This window comes from Pyrenophora tritici-repentis, chromosome 7, assembly GCF_003171515.1.
Source record: "Pyrenophora tritici-repentis strain M4 chromosome 7, whole genome shotgun sequence".
Lineage (NCBI taxonomy): Eukaryota > Fungi > Ascomycota > Dothideomycetes > Pleosporales > Pleosporaceae > Pyrenophora > Pyrenophora tritici-repentis.
Window position 1 is genome coordinate 137,633 of NC_089396.1, and position 16,689 is coordinate 154,321.

The 16,689-nt window shown below is 50.2% G+C and overlaps 9 protein-coding genes across 9 annotated transcripts; 8 read left to right on the forward strand and 1 right to left on the reverse strand.

Annotated features, from left to right (window-relative positions):
* Positions 1-84: 84 nt before the first annotated feature.
* Positions 85-498, forward strand: PtrM4_124510 (uncharacterized protein; the record flags this gene model as incomplete). Its single annotated transcript, XM_066108660.1, has 2 exons — positions 85-348; positions 430-498. 2 exons carry the CDS (start codon positions 85-87, stop codon positions 496-498), a joined length of 333 nt encoding a protein of 110 aa, XP_065960652.1.
* Positions 499-633: 135 nt separating this feature from the next.
* Positions 634-1,556, reverse strand: PtrM4_124520 (FabG, Dehydrogenase with different specificities (related to short-chain alcohol dehydrogenase); the record flags this gene model as incomplete). The annotated part of the gene is made up of 2 exons (XM_001939574.1): positions 634-1,472; positions 1,523-1,556. The coding sequence occupies 2 exons, from the start codon at positions 1,554-1,556 to the stop codon at positions 634-636; spliced, it is 873 nt and encodes a 290-aa protein (XP_001939609.1).
* Positions 1,557-2,288: 732 nt separating this feature from the next.
* On the forward strand, positions 2,289-3,545 carry PtrM4_124530 (ackA, Acetate kinase; the record flags this gene model as incomplete). The annotated part of the gene is made up of 1 exon (XM_001939575.2): positions 2,289-3,545. The coding sequence occupies one exon, from the start codon at positions 2,289-2,291 to the stop codon at positions 3,543-3,545; it is 1,257 nt and encodes a 418-aa protein (XP_001939610.2).
* Positions 3,546-4,957: 1,412 nt separating this feature from the next.
* PtrM4_124540 (uncharacterized protein) lies at positions 4,958-5,418 on the forward strand (the record flags this gene model as incomplete). The annotated part of the gene is made up of 2 exons (XM_066108661.1): positions 4,958-5,106; positions 5,163-5,418. The coding sequence occupies 2 exons, from the start codon at positions 4,958-4,960 to the stop codon at positions 5,416-5,418; spliced, it is 405 nt and encodes a 134-aa protein (XP_065960653.1).
* Positions 5,419-6,456: 1,038 nt separating this feature from the next.
* On the forward strand, positions 6,457-8,298 carry PtrM4_124550 (uncharacterized protein; the record flags this gene model as incomplete). Its single annotated transcript, XM_066108662.1, has 2 exons — positions 6,457-6,499; positions 6,557-8,298. The coding sequence occupies 2 exons, from the start codon at positions 6,457-6,459 to the stop codon at positions 8,296-8,298; spliced, it is 1,785 nt and encodes a 594-aa protein (XP_065960654.1).
* A 543-nt stretch (positions 8,299-8,841) lies between these two features.
* PtrM4_124560 (uncharacterized protein) lies at positions 8,842-10,682 on the forward strand (the record flags this gene model as incomplete). Its single annotated transcript, XM_066108663.1, has 2 exons — positions 8,842-9,683; positions 10,550-10,682. 2 exons carry the CDS (start codon positions 8,842-8,844, stop codon positions 10,680-10,682), a joined length of 975 nt encoding a protein of 324 aa, XP_065960655.1.
* A 44-nt stretch (positions 10,683-10,726) lies between these two features.
* PtrM4_124570 (Dimer-Tnp-hAT multi-domain protein) lies at positions 10,727-11,745 on the forward strand (the record flags this gene model as incomplete). The annotated part of the gene is made up of 2 exons (XM_066108664.1): positions 10,727-10,931; positions 11,042-11,745. 2 exons carry the CDS (start codon positions 10,727-10,729, stop codon positions 11,743-11,745), a joined length of 909 nt encoding a protein of 302 aa, XP_065960656.1.
* Positions 11,746-11,952: 207 nt separating this feature from the next.
* Positions 11,953-12,999, forward strand: PtrM4_124580 (Ank-2 multi-domain protein; the record flags this gene model as incomplete). The annotated part of the gene is made up of 1 exon (XM_001939576.1): positions 11,953-12,999. The coding sequence occupies one exon, from the start codon at positions 11,953-11,955 to the stop codon at positions 12,997-12,999; it is 1,047 nt and encodes a 348-aa protein (XP_001939611.1).
* A 1,647-nt stretch (positions 13,000-14,646) lies between these two features.
* Positions 14,647-16,019, forward strand: PtrM4_124590 (uncharacterized protein; the record flags this gene model as incomplete). Its single annotated transcript, XM_001939577.1, has 4 exons — positions 14,647-14,749; positions 14,799-15,048; positions 15,100-15,791; positions 15,853-16,019. The coding sequence occupies 4 exons, from the start codon at positions 14,647-14,649 to the stop codon at positions 16,017-16,019; spliced, it is 1,212 nt and encodes a 403-aa protein (XP_001939612.1).
* Positions 16,020-16,689: the final 670 nt, after the last annotated feature.

A 16,689-nucleotide genomic window follows, 5' to 3' on the forward strand; every position in this document is an offset into this window, starting at 1 on the left:
CCCTTACAAACAGTTGTGAACTCACTAAATCTCCTCATCCAACAATACCACAACACACACTCACCAAATTCCATCTCACCCCCAATGTTTTGGCCTACCCTGATGCTCCTCAGCCTACTATCGACACTAGCCATCTACACGTCCTCTCCTTCCATACCACGCGCGAACCCCACATCTGCCATGTTCTCCACTCACGAAACAAATGTCGAAACCAGCGGAAAAAATGTCATCGAAAACGAGCTCGTGGCCGTGCTCCCCGGAGTTTTTAGCACCGCTGCCGGGATGGCTGCTAATGGCGCGACGGAGAGAGACGTGGGAATAAAGGGTTTGGATGAGTGGGAAGAGGGGGTACGTGATATGCGGCAGCGGAGGGGAAGGATTTTCGTGTTTGATGACGAGGCTAAGGTGCGGTATGTGCTTGTGATGTAGATTAGGGGGGACGTGGCAGTATATGCAAGGTTTTGGTGCACTAGTCGTTCGTCTGAGGCGTGGCAGTAGTATGACATCAAGGCGCTCGAAGGTGTTGAGAGAGCGTGAAGACGTATCGTGAGCCGATGCTTGTCCGAGGATACAAAAGACTGGATCTAGATAATTGAGCCCATGAAAATGGCTGTATACCAAACCTGCTGAACATCACTGCGTCTCATAATGCAACGTCATCGATCGCGTTGAAATCATATCACAAGCTTTCCCACTCTCTTCATCCAAATACTGCGCGCCTTCTCGTAAACTCCACCCACCATTCGGCCCACACTCGTACACAAGCGCACTATTATCACTCTGAAGTATCTCATCGAAAGCGCTCATCAAACCCTCCATCGGCGTCAACACACCCTCTGCTTCCAATTTGTCGTAGAAAGCACCCGAACTAATCGCCGTTCTAACCACATTCGGCGCCACAGCATTGACCGTGATACCCTCATCTTTAAGTAGAGCACCATAAGACCGCGTCAACCCTACGATGGCGTGCTTAGCAGCGGTATATACAGGCACACTGGGGATACAGTAGAACCCGCATATACTAGCCACCAGACCGATTTTCCCGCGGAACCGATGGTTTCCCATCCAAGCGATGGGTTCTTGACGTCGGAACTGTTGGATGGCCAGCGCGACGGTGTAGAGAACGGCTGTGAGGTCAACATCGATGACGGAGAGATTGGGTTTAGCGAACTCGTCGGTTTCCATGGCGTTGGTTTCAGAGGGGGTGGGAAGCCATTTTCGCTCGCTGATTCCGGCAATGGGGAAGACGCAGTCGATGCGGCTGTTTAGCGCTTTTAGAGCTTTTCGGAAGGCGGAGAGTTGCGATTCCCAGGATGTGGTGTCGCATTCGGAATAGTGTAAGATGGTAGTTGAGGTGTTGTGCTCGTCGGCGAGTTGCTTTGCAGAGGTCGTGTTGACGTCGGCGATGAAGATGTGCCAGCCTTTTGAGAGGAGATGGATGCTGAGGGCGCGGCCTATTCCGCTTGCTCCGCCTGGTAACTAGGGTTTAGCTGATGTAGTCGGAGTGAAGTGGGAAGCGTACCTGTTATAAACGCTGTCTTGGGCTTTTCCGCCATTGTCGTTTTCTATACAGTTAGGTTGTAGAAATAGCTTTTAGAGTAACGTATAGATGTCACAAATGTCTGATTCAAATATATGCTTTGTGCAGTCGACTCGGGTTTCCCCGCAGTGCACGCTGCACGCCAACTGCGGGGTCATATGCAGGAATGAATCCTTTCCCATGACTTTTCATGTGCTTTGGCGACGTGATTGTAGTGGTGCGAAATTGTATGTTCATGTTCATCGGAGCAGTCGACGTTAGGTATCCTACCCCGAGACCGCCGACGGGCGCTAGGTGAAAGCAGGGGATGACGTCATGTCAGTTAACACAAAGAACGCAGTCAACAGCCGATATTTGGAACGGATTGCGATGAATCTTTTGACGAATAACTACAGATTGATGGTCAGTTATAGCTAACGTATTCATGACGGTGACCTCGGTGGCGTAATTTTCGGGGCGCAAAAACTTCGATATCTCGTGATTCGAGCCAACTGTTCAATGTTGACCCCAAAAGTCTTCACGACACCTTTGAAACTTCAGGACGAGAATATCAGGGTATTTTTATTTATAGATCTTTAGTTTCTATGACTGTATTGAGGTTATCTTGATATCTTCGACTACTCCCCAATTTTCGTACTACGTCATTTCTACTCCACAATGGACTAATTAGGGTCTATGTCTCGAACCTAGAACCATTACCAAAAGTTAAACACAGAACTATCCTCAAGACAAACTGAAAACGACAACCATGCCTGAAATTATTCTATCGATAAATGCGGGCTCATCGAGCGTCAAGATATCCGTCTACAAAACTCCAGACAATGACTCGCGAGTACCTACGCAACTCGCAGAAGCAACAGTAGAGGGACTTACAGCGCCGCCTGCAAAGCTCAAGTACGAGCGCGGCGATGAAAAGATCAAAGGTAGAGAGCTGGAAAATGTGAAAACACAAGAAGACGGATTCCGCTACATCTTGGACCACCTTACCAACGATGAGGGACTGGCTGAGCTAAATCGAAAAGAGGATATTCACTTCACATGCCATCGCGTTGTGCATGGAGGTGACTATCCCAGAAGCCAGGTCATCGACAAGGAGACATACCACCACATCGAGGAGCTATCTGACCTCGCGCCCCTCCATAACGCACCTGCACTCACCATCGTCCGCGCCGTGGCCGAGATCCTCCCAAATGCGAAGAACATCGCATACTTTGACTCTTCTTTCCATAACACACTGCCGGACTCTATATGCACCTACGCCATCGACCAAGAAGTCGCGCAGAAGAACAAACTGCGAAAGTATGGGTTTCATGGCATCAGCTATTCCTTCATCACCAACGCTGTAGCTACTCACTTGAACAAGCCCATGGACCAGGTCAACATTATTGCGCTCCATCTTGGCTCCGGCGCATCTACATGTTGCATCAAGGGCGGCAAGTCGCTCGACACAACGATGGGACTAACCCCGCTGGCTGGTCTACCAGGGGCGACGCGGTCAGGCTCCATCGACCCGTCCTTGATGTTCCATTACACGCACAGCGCGGGCAAGCCATCGCACAGCTCCAGCGAGAAACTACACATCACACAAGCCGAGGAGATTCTAAATAAGAAGAGCGGCTGGAAGAGTCTCACCGGAACGACCGACTTTGGCAAGATCAGTTCTTCCGACCGCCACGAGGATAAGCTTGCGTTCAACATCTTCGTCGACCGCATCTTGAACTACGTCAGCCCTTACTTCACCAAGCTCGATGGCGAAGTCGATGCTCTCGTCTTTGCGGGAGGAATTGGAGAGAAGGGTGGCAAACTGAGGCAGGCAGTCGTGCAGGGTGTGAAGTGCTTGGGCTTTGCCATTGACAAGAAGAATGAGGCTCAAGTGGATGAGGTGGTCACGGATATTAGCTCTAGCAGCGCGCGGTATAAAACACTGGTTGTCCAGACTGATGAGCAGTTGGAGATGGCAAGAGGTGTGTTGGAGGATAAGGATCGCTTTGTGGGGAAGAAGTAGGGGCTTGAAGTTTGGGGCTGACAGCAAAGCCACACTTTTGATGGAGTAATATTGTACATGTGAATGAGTTTGCAGTCATCGCTTTTACATCAATCACAACAACATCTAATACACCATTACATGTGTAGAGAAATTCCATGTTCGGGCTAGGATCATTGGGTGCCCGCGATGTAGTGGCACTATTCGACGCGGCTCTCGGTGTAGTGGTAGCATTGTTTGATTATGACCTAAATATCCTTTAGCTATAGTACAACTAGAGGATTAGGATTGAATTACGTGGCTGTCGAACAAACCATCTTTTATATGCGATTCTGAAGGCAAGCGCAAGTAAAGGGATAGCGACTTGCATAAGCAGGGTGATGAGGGCGATGCGCGCTTCAAGTGACCAGTTGGGTATTTCGATGGATGTGACTTTTCAAAGGTGAAGATATAGGACTGAATGGGCTTTTTGTAAAGATCTGTAACCCGAATAGATAGTGATGAGATACTGGCAGGTGAGTACCTAGGTATGGGGTAGCCCGATGGAAATTCGTGACCTCGGGACGAGAGCATTTTCTACATATACAAAGGTGTTTCCAGATTCTGGGTTCTATCGTGATCTAAAAGGCTTCTTTGAAACGCCTGGGCTCATTTTCATGGGTAGTGAACAACTTCCAGAATCTGGTTGCTGGGGTTGCTGAAGGGCGAGGTCAAGACAGATTCTGGTTTTAAGGGGAGCCTGGTTCCGACTTCCGACTTCAGATTTCCGATATGTGGATTGCGCAAGGCCCACCCCTCCGTTGGTCGCAACCTCCCTCCCTCCACACGTCTCTCTCAGCATGCCGTCCTGCATCCTCCATTCAGCCACAGCACCGTGCCATGCATGTCAGCCTGATTACAGATTATGGCTCCAGCCCCACTTTGCAGATTGGTACATGGCCCCCAATCAGCCTTGTCCCAATTAGACTCCGCAACAATCAATTCAATCCGGTCACTCTCCTAGACCCACTTACCTATCTAGGTAGGGCTTAAACTCCTATAGGTAACTACTAGGCTTAAAGCGGTAATCAATCAATCCAATCTGAACCTTCTAGGACCCACTTAATTGATTGTTGCGGACTGTGGTCCCAATGACGCCGGAATCCAGATTCTGGAATTGTAATCGTCTTCCGAATGGCCGAATACCACACAGCATGCATGGTGGCGCCTGTGACTGGCGTTGAAGGGCGAGGCGAAGCACACCGGTCGAACAGCAACAACTCAGCCTCCATGGTGTTTGAATAGCTCAGCCCTCCTTGCCAGATTCTGGATTTCCAAATTCTGTTTCCAGCCTTGTCCTTCAAAAGCAGCTGGACTTCGCTGGAAAGTGACATGCTGCACCTCTATTTCACATACCATTCATCTCGTCCAGAATTAAATCCATAGTACTCATCATGCCCAGAGTCAATCACTCTAGGATATCCCAAACACAATGGGACACTCACAAAGCGACTATCAGGCGGCTCTACTTGATGGAAAACAAGAATCTGGAGGGACAAGGTGGCGTCATAAAGCTCATGAGGCAAGACGGGTTACACGCAAGGTAAGAGCACTGTAGCTTTCAAAATACATATCGATCTATATCTCACCCTCCTGAAGCAAGCCACAATACGAGACGCAATTCAGGCGCTGGGGCTTTCGAAAGAAGCTGACCGGAGAAGCCTGGCATACTATCGGGCACATCATTGAACGTCGCAACAACGAAGGCCAACTATCCTGTGTATACGCCTACGGCACCAGGCTTTCAAGTGAGAAGGTCAAGAAAGAGACAGCTCGACACCGACTGTGCACTGCGGAGGGACAAAACTGTAGAAACGACACCTTACCTGAGGCAGACTTGCTATCAGTCAGGTAACTCAGTTCGAACTGACTGAACTGACTGCCAAGACTCAGTTCAGTCAGTCAGTTCTTGAGGCAGCTGGACGTCAGTCCAGTCAGTTCAGAAGCCTCCAGACTGACTGAACTGACTGACGTTAGACTGACGTTAGCTGTTTTTAAAGCAGTATTTTAGAGTTGTGAAAGCCACATTTAGTGCGGCTTCGAAGCCGCGCTAGTCCTAGATATAAAGACACTAATCCTATATAAGTTAAAGCATCTAGCTTTAAGCTAATTAGAGTTTGCGGAAATGCGCTACCCGGTGCGCACCTAGTAAGCCTTTCGCGTCGCGTCGCGTCGCGTCTGCTATACACACGACGCTAGACTACTGTTGCCATAATACTTCTTGGTGTACTTCATGTCTACTCCCTCTAATTCAGGCCTTCGCCGCCTTGTAGAATGCGACAAGCGCAATTCTCCTCTACCATCGCTATCAAATGCGCCTACTGTTGGCGATACTGCGAGCGAGGCCCAGGCTGATGAGCCCTTGGCAGTACAGGCGGACTTCCCCAACGACGGCGACGACGACGACGACGACGACAATTACGACGGGCTTGATTTTAAGCGTGTGCCGTATCTTGAGCGGCGCCAGGTTGAGCGTAATAGTCGCGGTGGGCCAAAAAGCTGGATCTACCGCCACGGCTGGGCCGTCTGGCACCGCAAGTACAAGAAAAACTACTGGCTTTGCCGGTACTGCCATCAACGACGGAAGCAGGAGGCTTGCTACGAGGCTGACAGCACTACAAACGCCGGCCGACACCTCTCAAGCAACAAGCCTGGACACTCACACGGACCTAACGGACCTGTACCAATTGCTAGCCGGGAGGGCAATATTATGGGCGCGCTCGCAAAGTCCCAAGTATATATTATGAGGTCTAAAGGGATAGAAGTATCGCAAGAGGTAGCAAACGAGATAGCAGCAAGCTTTTCAACCTCTCGATTTCAGGACGCGCTGAAGGACTGGGTAGTCGCGGACAACCAGAGCCTTCGCGTAATAGAAACGCCGCAGTTTCGAGCCATGATTGCGGCCGTGAGCCCGCTAGCCGAAGCTCTCCTTTGGCGTAGCCACTAAACGCTCCACGATCATATTATTACTGAGTACAATACATACATACTAGCTGTTGCCAACTACCTTCGCGAAGCCCGGTCGCTTATACACGTGTCATTCGACAACTGGACTTCAACTGGTGGGCAGTATGCTTTTACTGGCCTCTGCGTACATTACCTTAACAGCGAGGGCAAGCTAGTTGACCACCTGCTTGGGTTGCCTGAGCTACACGGGGCGCACACTGGCAATAATATTGCCGCTGCAGCAACAACAATACTTCGGCTATTTGGCGTTGACAACGCGAGGGTTGGGTACTTTGTGCTTGACAACGCAAGTAACAATGATACTGCAGTTGAGTCCTTAGCAGAGGAGTTTGGCTTTATCGCAAGCGAGCGGCGGCTGCGGTGCTGCTGCCATATACTCAACCTAAGCGCACAATTAGTAATTTGGGGCAAAGACCGTAGCGCGTACGAGAATGAAGCCGCACACCTTGAGGAAGAGGAGAAGTACATGGATGAGTGGCGCAAATACGGTCCTGTTGGCGTCCTCTTTGACGTGATTGCGTCTATCTGTACGCCTCAAACTCGACAACTACTAGAGCGCCTACAGTGCGAGGAGGCAGAGTCTCTAGGTGTTACACCCCACATCCGGCAGCTTGTGAAGCCTGTTAAGACACGCTGGAATAGCTATTTCAACACGTTTGTCCGTGCAGCTGAGCTACACGGCCCTATCGATGGCTATATTGAGTGTAAACTTGAGGAGCATAGTGCTGCAACAGCAACCTCACGACGCCGGAAGAATCGTGAGCAGCTCCCTGCTGCCCAGCCACGGTTATATATACGCGAAGGGGGTCTAAGCGGCAAGGACTGGGCGACAATAACAGAATACATTCGACTCCTTGAGCCATTTGCCGAAGCTACACGGCTACTTGAAGGTCGCGGCCGACACGGCCGACACGGCGCTATATGGGAAGTTCTAGTAACGTTTGAGTGGCTTCTTGACCAGCTTGAGGCTCTCAAAGACCGCCTTAAGGATGTAAATTACGAAGATCTAGATGCGCCTGAAGATCATCTTATTACAAACGTTAACCTTGCGCATTGTAAGCTTGCTGAGTACTACGCAAAATTCGATAACGCGCCTGTCTACTACACTGCTACAATACTACACCCGCACTACAAACACCACCTCTCAGCGCTCTGGAAGGTGCCTGACACCCATGTCACTGCCCGTGACGGTGTCCACTATCGCGACGGCTGGCTTGACAATAACCACCGGGCATTCCTGCGTATGTGGCAGGGGCGGAAGGACTCTGCAGCCACTTCAGCTCACACTGTAACGCCGCCGCGTAAGAAGCCCCGGCTAGGGATTTCAACGTCGCGATCAGCTTTTCTACAGTCGTCAATTGAGCAAAGCACACGGCAGTTAGAGGCAAGCCTTGCTGAGGATGAGTATGAGATATGGAAGCGGCAACCAGCGTTAGCTGAGGAGGATTGGCTGTCTCTTAATCCGCTTCTATACTGGGAGTCAGTTGCTGGGCAGTTCCCTATACTCTCAAAGTTCGCTATTGACGTCCTAACAATACCAGCAGCAGCGGCAGACTGTGAGCGGACTTTCAGCGAGCTTGGCGACATGTTAGGCACCCGGAGACTCCATATGAAGCCAGAGCTTATTTCAGCTTTGCAGAGCTTGAAGAGCTGGAAGAGGCTTGGTATACAGCCAACAACTACCTCAGCTTCTGGGCTAGCGCGCACACTATCAGAGGAAGAAATCTCAAAAGTACAGGAGCATTTATCTCAGTTCGACGTCAGGTAACTCAGTTCAGTCAGTCCAGTCAGTCCGCAGGCCGCGGCGACGTCAGTTCAGTCAGTCAGTTTTAGTTTAATTGAAAAGTCTTGGCAGTCAGTCCAGTCCAGTTCAGTGACCTCAGGACGTCAGTTCAGTCAGTCCAGAGAGCTCCGGACTGACTGAACTGACTGATAGCAACTCTGACCTGAGGGCTGTAACAGGCTGAGCCTATTACATGCGCTACGCTGTGTGCGTAGCTGTCGTCATGCGATTCCTTCGAGATACATCTATAGGTTTCTGTCATCATCCATCTAATTCTACTTCGGCCCATCTTCGGTCCGCTCCTGTATTTATGTACAGCTAGCATCCTTTTGTAGCTCTTTGTCAAATCCACTCTGTTACAAGGCATCTCTTGATCAGTCATCTGTGTATCGTCATCGATACGGCCGCTGGGGTCTAGCCCCTTACAAGGGCATCATCATCCGAGAAGACTCGGAAGAGGTAGCAGAGCCGACTACCAGTCTGGTACCTCGAAGTGTCGACTCTGGTCTCGTATCTCGCACATCGAACATGCGACACAGCGAACGCGTTGAGTGGTCTGCCGACTTCCGCTTGAGTTTCAATGCCCAAGTCTTTTCCGGTGACTTCTCCGAACTGCTGTTGTCTGGTTCTGTCGCTGGCGAAGCGTCCAATTCTGCCCGTACTCCGGATTTTCTGGCCATGCTCCCATCCACTTTTCCTAGTCCATCTAGCCAGTTCGCTGACGACGCCGACTACCTCATCACGCGCCGAGCCTGTCCCGGTTGGTCCATGATGGAACTTGACATACCTGCCAACACCACCTCGCTATTTGACAATCTGAACAGTTCTTTGCTCCAAGGATTTCGGCCTTTGATTAGTAGCGTCCAAAACCACATCATCTCCACATCGACCCAGATGAGGCATCTACTCCCTTGGAAAACCAGCCAAGAGCTCCAGAGAGCTTCTGCCGACATCGTTATCGTAAAGCAGATCATGTTTCTCCTCATGAATAACTTTGCTGGTTCTGATTACGCCGCATTCGATAGCATCTTCGAGCAAGTGAAGCGATTCTCCATCTCTCAGATGGAAGATATTCTGGATGCGATACCAGAACCTTACACCTCTGCACTCCAGCAAAGTATCCTGACTATCGCTATCAAATCGAACATCCCCGTCATTGTAGAGATTTTGCTAGGCAAGGGCATGGATCCTAACCGGGTCACTTGTCGTTTTGGTGGCAGGGTATCCGCTCCACTCGACTTAGCATGCAAATTCCATCGTCTCGAGGTCGTGCAAATCCTCATCCGTCACGGAGCCAATCCCAATCGCGAGGCTAATGAGAATCAAGGTGCTACATATCATTTACTACATCTCGATGTCGGCGCTGTTGAGTATCCATCTAATACCTGCGCGATTATGCAATGCCTTTTGATGGCGCATGCCACGATAAGATGTGTAGACTTAGAATACCGACGGTTTTGGACCAATGAGCCTTTGGTGGACGCATATATACGTTGTTCGATGTATCCACTGAAGTTCACACGTCGAGAAGAACCCCCAGAACTTCTGTTCAAAGTCCTTATAATGTGTAGCGTTGAACAATCCACTGCTGCAACGAAAAAGATCTTGGAAGGTTGGCGCGATTCGATGACGATATCAAATCAGTCTAAGCAGGCATTACTACTTGTTTCAAGGCGCGCATCATATCAGGGCAACTCGGATATAGTCGATCATATCCAAGAGCTCGGAATTGCGCCAGACGCAAGCTGTCTTTGTGAAGCAGTAGGTGGCAACCATACTTGTCAACGAGCGAGCCGGCTCGCTCAGCTCGCTCGGCTTGGACGTTTTGACCAAGCCGAATGAGCTGAGCGCGCAATGCGCGCTTGCAAGCCGAGCGAGCTTAGGGATAGGCGCTCGCTCAGTCAGCTTGCTTAGCTTGGTTAGATGGGGCGGTTGGAAACTTGGGGCTGAAGGACTTGGTGGAGGGGCAATCTCACGATGATTTTTAGGTGTAGTGCGTAAGTTCGAAACCTAGTTATAACATAAAATACACTCTTTTTTGCTATATTTCTAGCAAATAAGCTACTAAATTTCCGGCTAACCGCCTGGCAACAATATTCTCCTTTTGCGACACTTCACTTACTACTTATCACCCACCACACTCATCTATACTCCATCAACGCGTCTCTATTTGCAGCTACTATCTACCTCGCCGTTGCTATAATGCCAGCAAAAAGAACACGCGTTAATGCTCCAGAAATCGCGGCAACTTTATCAACAACTTTATTGAGCCTGCAGGGCTTACGGAGAACGAGGAAGATGAATATGAGGCTTGGAAACGCAGCGAACCGATCGCTGGCGAGGGCGTCGACCCTATAAAATACTGGTAGAACTCCGCGATCGCCACCCTAGCCTTAGCAAATTTGCTATCGACATGCTATCAATCCCAGGCTCAAGCTGTGAGTGTGAGCGCTTATTCAGCGAGCTGGGTGACCTCCTCGAGCCCCGTCGGCGCAGCATTTCTCCGCAACTTCTAGCAGCAATACAGTGCGATCGACGATGGATAAGAGCTGGATTTGGCAGTGGTGAGGTGCCTGTAAAGGGGGTTATCAGCGATGAGGAGATGGACGCGAAATACGGTGTACATAAGTGGGATATTAGCTGAGAAACTCAACACCAAGGTTTCTATATAACTTTCCTAATCGGGACTGAGCCCATCAAGCCGAGCGAGCTGACAGCCCTGTTTCAGCCAATCCGAGCGAGCCGAGCGAGCTGCTGGCCTCCGCTCAATTGGCTGAGCAAGCCAATTGGCTGAGCTCGCTCAGCTTGCTCATTGACATCTGTGGTGGCAACAACAAAGGACTTGTTCAGAAATATGTCCGAGCCGGTATAGATATTCATGGCACGTATGGCCGGTCATCCAACATACCCTATGCCGGAACCTTACCCGAAGATATTGAGCCTCAGCTTCGGGAAGGATGCTCTATAGAACTTCACTTAACTACGCCGTTTGCGGAAGCTATTAGATGGCGCCATCAGCATCTAATTGAAGAGTCCAAGAACTTGAATCATCTGCGTTGGTCCAAGCTTGTCCCGGTTCTTCTCGCTGCCGCCGAAATTGGCAACAAAGAGATGGTTCAACAGGTCTTGAGGTTGCTCGAAAAGAAGCGGTTACCGCCGAAACAGCTGATTAGCACTTTGATCACCGTAGCTGTGTTGGGGAATCACGAGAGTATCGTCGATCTTCTCTTAGATGCTGGCTCCCGGCCAAATAGCGGAAGTGTCCTTGCAGCTATACTCGTCCGGAACTCCAAACTTGTAAAACTGTTTCTTGATAGCTACATCGAAAGCAAGGATTCGGAACTGGCACACTTTGCAGTCCGTTGGGGGAATCCGACTATTTTGAACGATCTGATAATCGGTGGATTCCCGATCAACGACGGCAGAATGTAAAGACCATATGGAACTTGTTTGCGTCTGCCCTCTTACCCTCGAGGTCCATGGTTTTCGCCTTTTAAAGAAGCCATACAACAGAATAACCTTCCGATCTTGCGGCTACTACTCGATAATGGAGCGGCCACTCCCGTGCCTTTTAATCGAACAAAATCACCTCTGGTAGTGGCTATCTCTAGTGGCAATGTGCAGATAATACACGAAATTATGGCTGGTGGTGCAGATCTCAACGATCCAGGTGCCCTTTTGGCTGCTGTTTCACAATCGATGGAGATTCTTGACATTGTTCTGACTGCGTTCCGTGGGCGTTATCCCACGGGGGGCAGAGGTTTCTTCGACAGGGCGTTGCGCAAAGCGATTCGAGAAAAAAATGAGACAATCATACGAAAGCTAGCTGAACACGCTGACTTGAACGACACTGAATGGCTTGATGTAAAGGGAGAGGTGAAGCATCGGACGTCTGAACGGACAAGTGATATATTCACGAATGTTGAGTACCTGTGCCTACCGACGTTACTTAGGGAAGGCATCGCTACGCGCAGTGTCAACATCGTAAAAATTCTACTAGACTCTGGCGGCAATCCCGACAGTACAGTGGAGATGTATCCCAATCATTCACTGAGAGGAAGAGTTACGGCCATCTCAAAAGCGATATCGACCGGTGATCTTGCCATGGTGAAGCTGCTACATGACGCCAACGCCAACCTGCACTTCAGCGCAACCCTTGGTATCACACACACGTCGCTACACCTAGCCGTCGAACTAGGTCACGCTGATATTGTAGAATATCTGCTTGACCGCGATGTTGATGTAAACGCGCCACCCTGTACCTTCGAAGGCGGCACAGCTCTTCAGTTCGCCGCAAAAGTCGGCTCCGTTGGCACCGCAGAGCTACTCATACAGCATGGCGCAATCGTCAATGCACCAGGAAGTACATATGGCGGGCAAACCGCTTTCGAATTCGCAGCAGAGTTCGGCAGAATGGACATGTTGCTTCTACTCTTCCATAAAGGCGTAGATCTTGTCTCGGATGGCGGGGCGCAGATACGGAGAGCCTGCAAGTCTGCGGAGGAAAATGGGCAGGTTGCTGCCAGGGATCTAGTTATGCAGCTTGCCGAAGCGAAGGGAATGGATGTCTTTGCAATGGGTGGTTACAACACCGTTGGAAGCATTGGCAATGTGGGCCTTCCGGCAAGTGGGGGTTATGATTTTCCTTCGGAGAGTTTACATGGATCAGACATGATTGCCATCTAAAGATAGCGCTAGGAGGAATCAATTTTCACGGCGGCGCAGGTTTTCATCTGAGAGCATAAGTTCTATGATGTCGTGGTAATATCTGTGCCCGCGTTCTCATGGCGGCCCGTTTGGACTAGTCAGTGCATCCCACGCCACGTCCCGACTCCACGAAGCCTGTAACCCCGCCATGACGGCAATGCACATGGCATCCCCTTAAGCTGCGATTCATTGGGTTTCTTGTCCCACGCCCCTTGATCATTCTCATGCCACCACCACTTGAGCACTGGTCTTATCGGAGCCGTTGCGGCGCAATCAGAAGGCTGCCGTTTGGCCAATCACGTCGCTGCAAAAAGCGGATCCGCGTCATACATATTGGCTGCGAGATGCCGAGCGACAGGCCTGATACCAGAAGGAATTATAGATTCATCCTCCTAACCCATTTCGCTCAGACAGTCTCCATGATAGGGTAGTGTGATCTGCTGCTCATCGTATAGTTCGGTTGGCTGCCTGTAGGGCGTCTTTCCGTTCCCGCTGCATCATAAGGTTTCGCACTTGTTTCATCACGGGGGGACGATACACATGGACTTGTCAGGGTGATGCAGAAGCGATTTCTCGCTTTCCGCGGTCGCTGGCGGATCTCTTGTAGACTTACTTGGTTTGATCGCGATGTGAATTGGATAGGCTTGGCGTGGTCTCGGGGTATAAATTCCCGCCACCTCTGTCGAACCGTGCTCCCCTGTCCTGCTTTGCGTTTCTCCTTGTTGAAAGTAGTACTATTATATTTGACTTTTTTTGTGGAGTAAAGCCGTTGGACTGTTACATCACCTCAGCTGTCAAAGCTGTTGTGGGGGATTCTTAGGTAAGTTAGTACAATCAGGTATGTTCATGCTAGTCGCTCTCACTCGAATGCCGCATACTGCTTCCCCTTCATATGGATTTGAAGTTTCTGTGTGGTGGCTGACCAACATAAGACGTAGAACGCTCGACCTATCACTTCCTTCGGCATTGCTAGTGATAGCAAGGTACGTTTGCCCCGAAAGAGCTCCTTGCAATTCTCGACTGCGCACATGTTCATGGTATACTTTCGTGACTTTTGTGTGTTTACACGTTGGTGTTGTGAGTTGTGTTCTGCAGTTACATGACCCGGCTGTGGCTATGGGGTCATCTAGCTTGTATTGAACGTGTCAATTATGAGTCAAGGACGATGAAGGGGCATGTCTTCCTCCATCGTCGACGACTCTCTCAACGGTATACAATGTTACCGCCAAGGGGCTGAAAGCAGCCATGCCTTCAACTCCCCCTTGACGCACATTATCGTTGCAGTATTGACACAACATTTCCACCTCCTTCCGTTATCTGTGGCCATGATCAGGTTGGCTCATTGCATACGACCACCTGGCTACATCATAGGTCACAGATAAGTAAAGGTTATGGAAATCTTCTCCCAACATTCACGACAACCCAAATGAACTCAAATGAACCTAATGCTACAAACTCCTAATCAACCACGACGCCCACAAAGCGCTAGAACAGTACTGATGGCCGACAGTCACTTTCCCGGTATGTACTCGTCGTAGACTGACATTCCAAATGGAAAGTAAGTGCTAATTGCTATTACTAGATCCCATTTCCCACAAGACGCCATTATTCCCACCTCTTCCCATTATGACTGGCGCCGTTCATTCAATGGCTCCTCAAGTCACCCCCACCCCTACGTCCACACCGTCCGCAAACAACGTCAACGTGCTTCCCGACATCAACATGCAACGTAGAGAACTTCCTTCCCCATTCGTAGTGCTGATACTAACTATTGGCAGACGAAACAGACAACCAACTGTCTACTCAGACAGGACATCACCAGGATACATCCCGCAGATCCAAACGATCGCGTGAGGAATCCCCTTCCGCCTCGACCAACGCCCACAAGCGTAAGCGCAAGCGCAAGCGTGATACGGGGGGGCTTGATGGAGTTCGTCGTGTCGGATGCCCGTATTACAAACATGACTCGAGAAACCCCATAGCAAAATCGTGCAAGGGCCAGGGTTTCAATGAGACGGGCAAGCTAAAGTATGCCACTGTCTTTGCGTGGTGTGTATTGTCGTAGTTAACAGAAAGCAGAGACCACATCAAGGACATACACGGCCTCCCGCAGCAAAGGTGTAATACCGATATCAACTTCAAGGCCAACCCTTACGTCAAGTTCAAAGATTTGGGCGTAAAGTGGACTCTGGCGTACCGCAGACTGTTTCCAGAGGTACCTGAGGATAAGGTACCTTCACCATGGGCGGCTGAAGAACCACTACGCCCAGCTATCTATCCTGACGATCTCGGCAAGATCAGCAAGTATGCTACGCGCCTCATCCTTGATCTCGTGGAGCGAAATCTATCCGGGCATCTTCCAGACGACCTCGAGAATGAGATCAGGAAAGCAGTTCTAGCAGCCGGGTCGTTGGTTAATGAGGAAGCTGCCTTGGCGAGTTCATCCACGTCCAATGATGCCACAGGTGCTAGGGGTTATTCCTCAAGCACTAGCGAAGCCGTTGAGCTCGCACCATTCTATTCTCACGAAAACCTTCCAATAAACACCAAAGATGAGGGCTATTGTGGCAGCAGTCCAGCCATGTCCAACAAAAGCTTTCCCGGGGCGATGGTAACACCAAACCTAGCCATGGCCCTGGAACCCGACTTTCACATGGACACAAAACCAGTGCTGGTAGAGGGAGGGATGCGGAGTGGATTTGCACCGCCCCCTATTCCCGCAACTCTATATCCCGCCCTCGGACAAGAGAACTTTCCGCCGAACCACTCGGGTAATTGGGTCGGGCCTAATATGCCAATCGATTTCAGCCCTGCCGCTAGCGCCCCGCTAAGTCATCAGTGGGACGCCCAAACATGTTCACGGCTACCCCTCACCGGCCCCCGATTGCAATTTCGACGACTTCTCTCTCTTCGACGGCATCTCTGCCTACCTTGAAGACCCCACGTATGCTCTTGACGAGGCGGACATGAGATACAACATCGATGATTGGGTCAATTGATTTGTACGCAGGGAAGGAGAGGGAGACACGCGTGGTTGCTATTTCTGTACATATGACTAGGGTTTCAAAGGGGTTTCGGTCGCACATGCTCCAACTACGGTAATGATCGAGGTACGGTCAAGGGTAATAAGGGATAACTGTGAGGCATTGGGAATGAAAGAACATGACTCCTTGCTTCAACTCGACGTTGTTGGAACACCCCTGAATGCCGTTATGCTGATCCTCAACCACTGCCTGTGACTAACGCTATGCCGTCTGGGAAAACAAGACTTCGGTTCGGTCAAATACGCACATGTTTTCGGTGCCGTAAGCATGGGCACTGAGCATGGGTAATACCGTGGAACTCTGTGAGGGGATACGTCGGCACTAGGCTGGAATGGTACTAGCGTGATATTGGTACCTCACCTGGGCACCATCTCCGCGGACACGTCTGTTCGATGATTGCCCATCTAGACATTATCTGGAATACTATTGCATACTTCACCATATGAAACACTTGTCTAATCTATCCAGCGTTGCGAAAGTTTGATTTTGAGTTGCGGCTGCGTAACTGTTTGCTCATTCACATCAGCACCTGATCGGAGTTCCAACACCCCACTAAAACTAGAATCTGACGCCGACTGTTGACTTACACGTCATAATTTCATGTTGAACTATTTAACATTCGCTA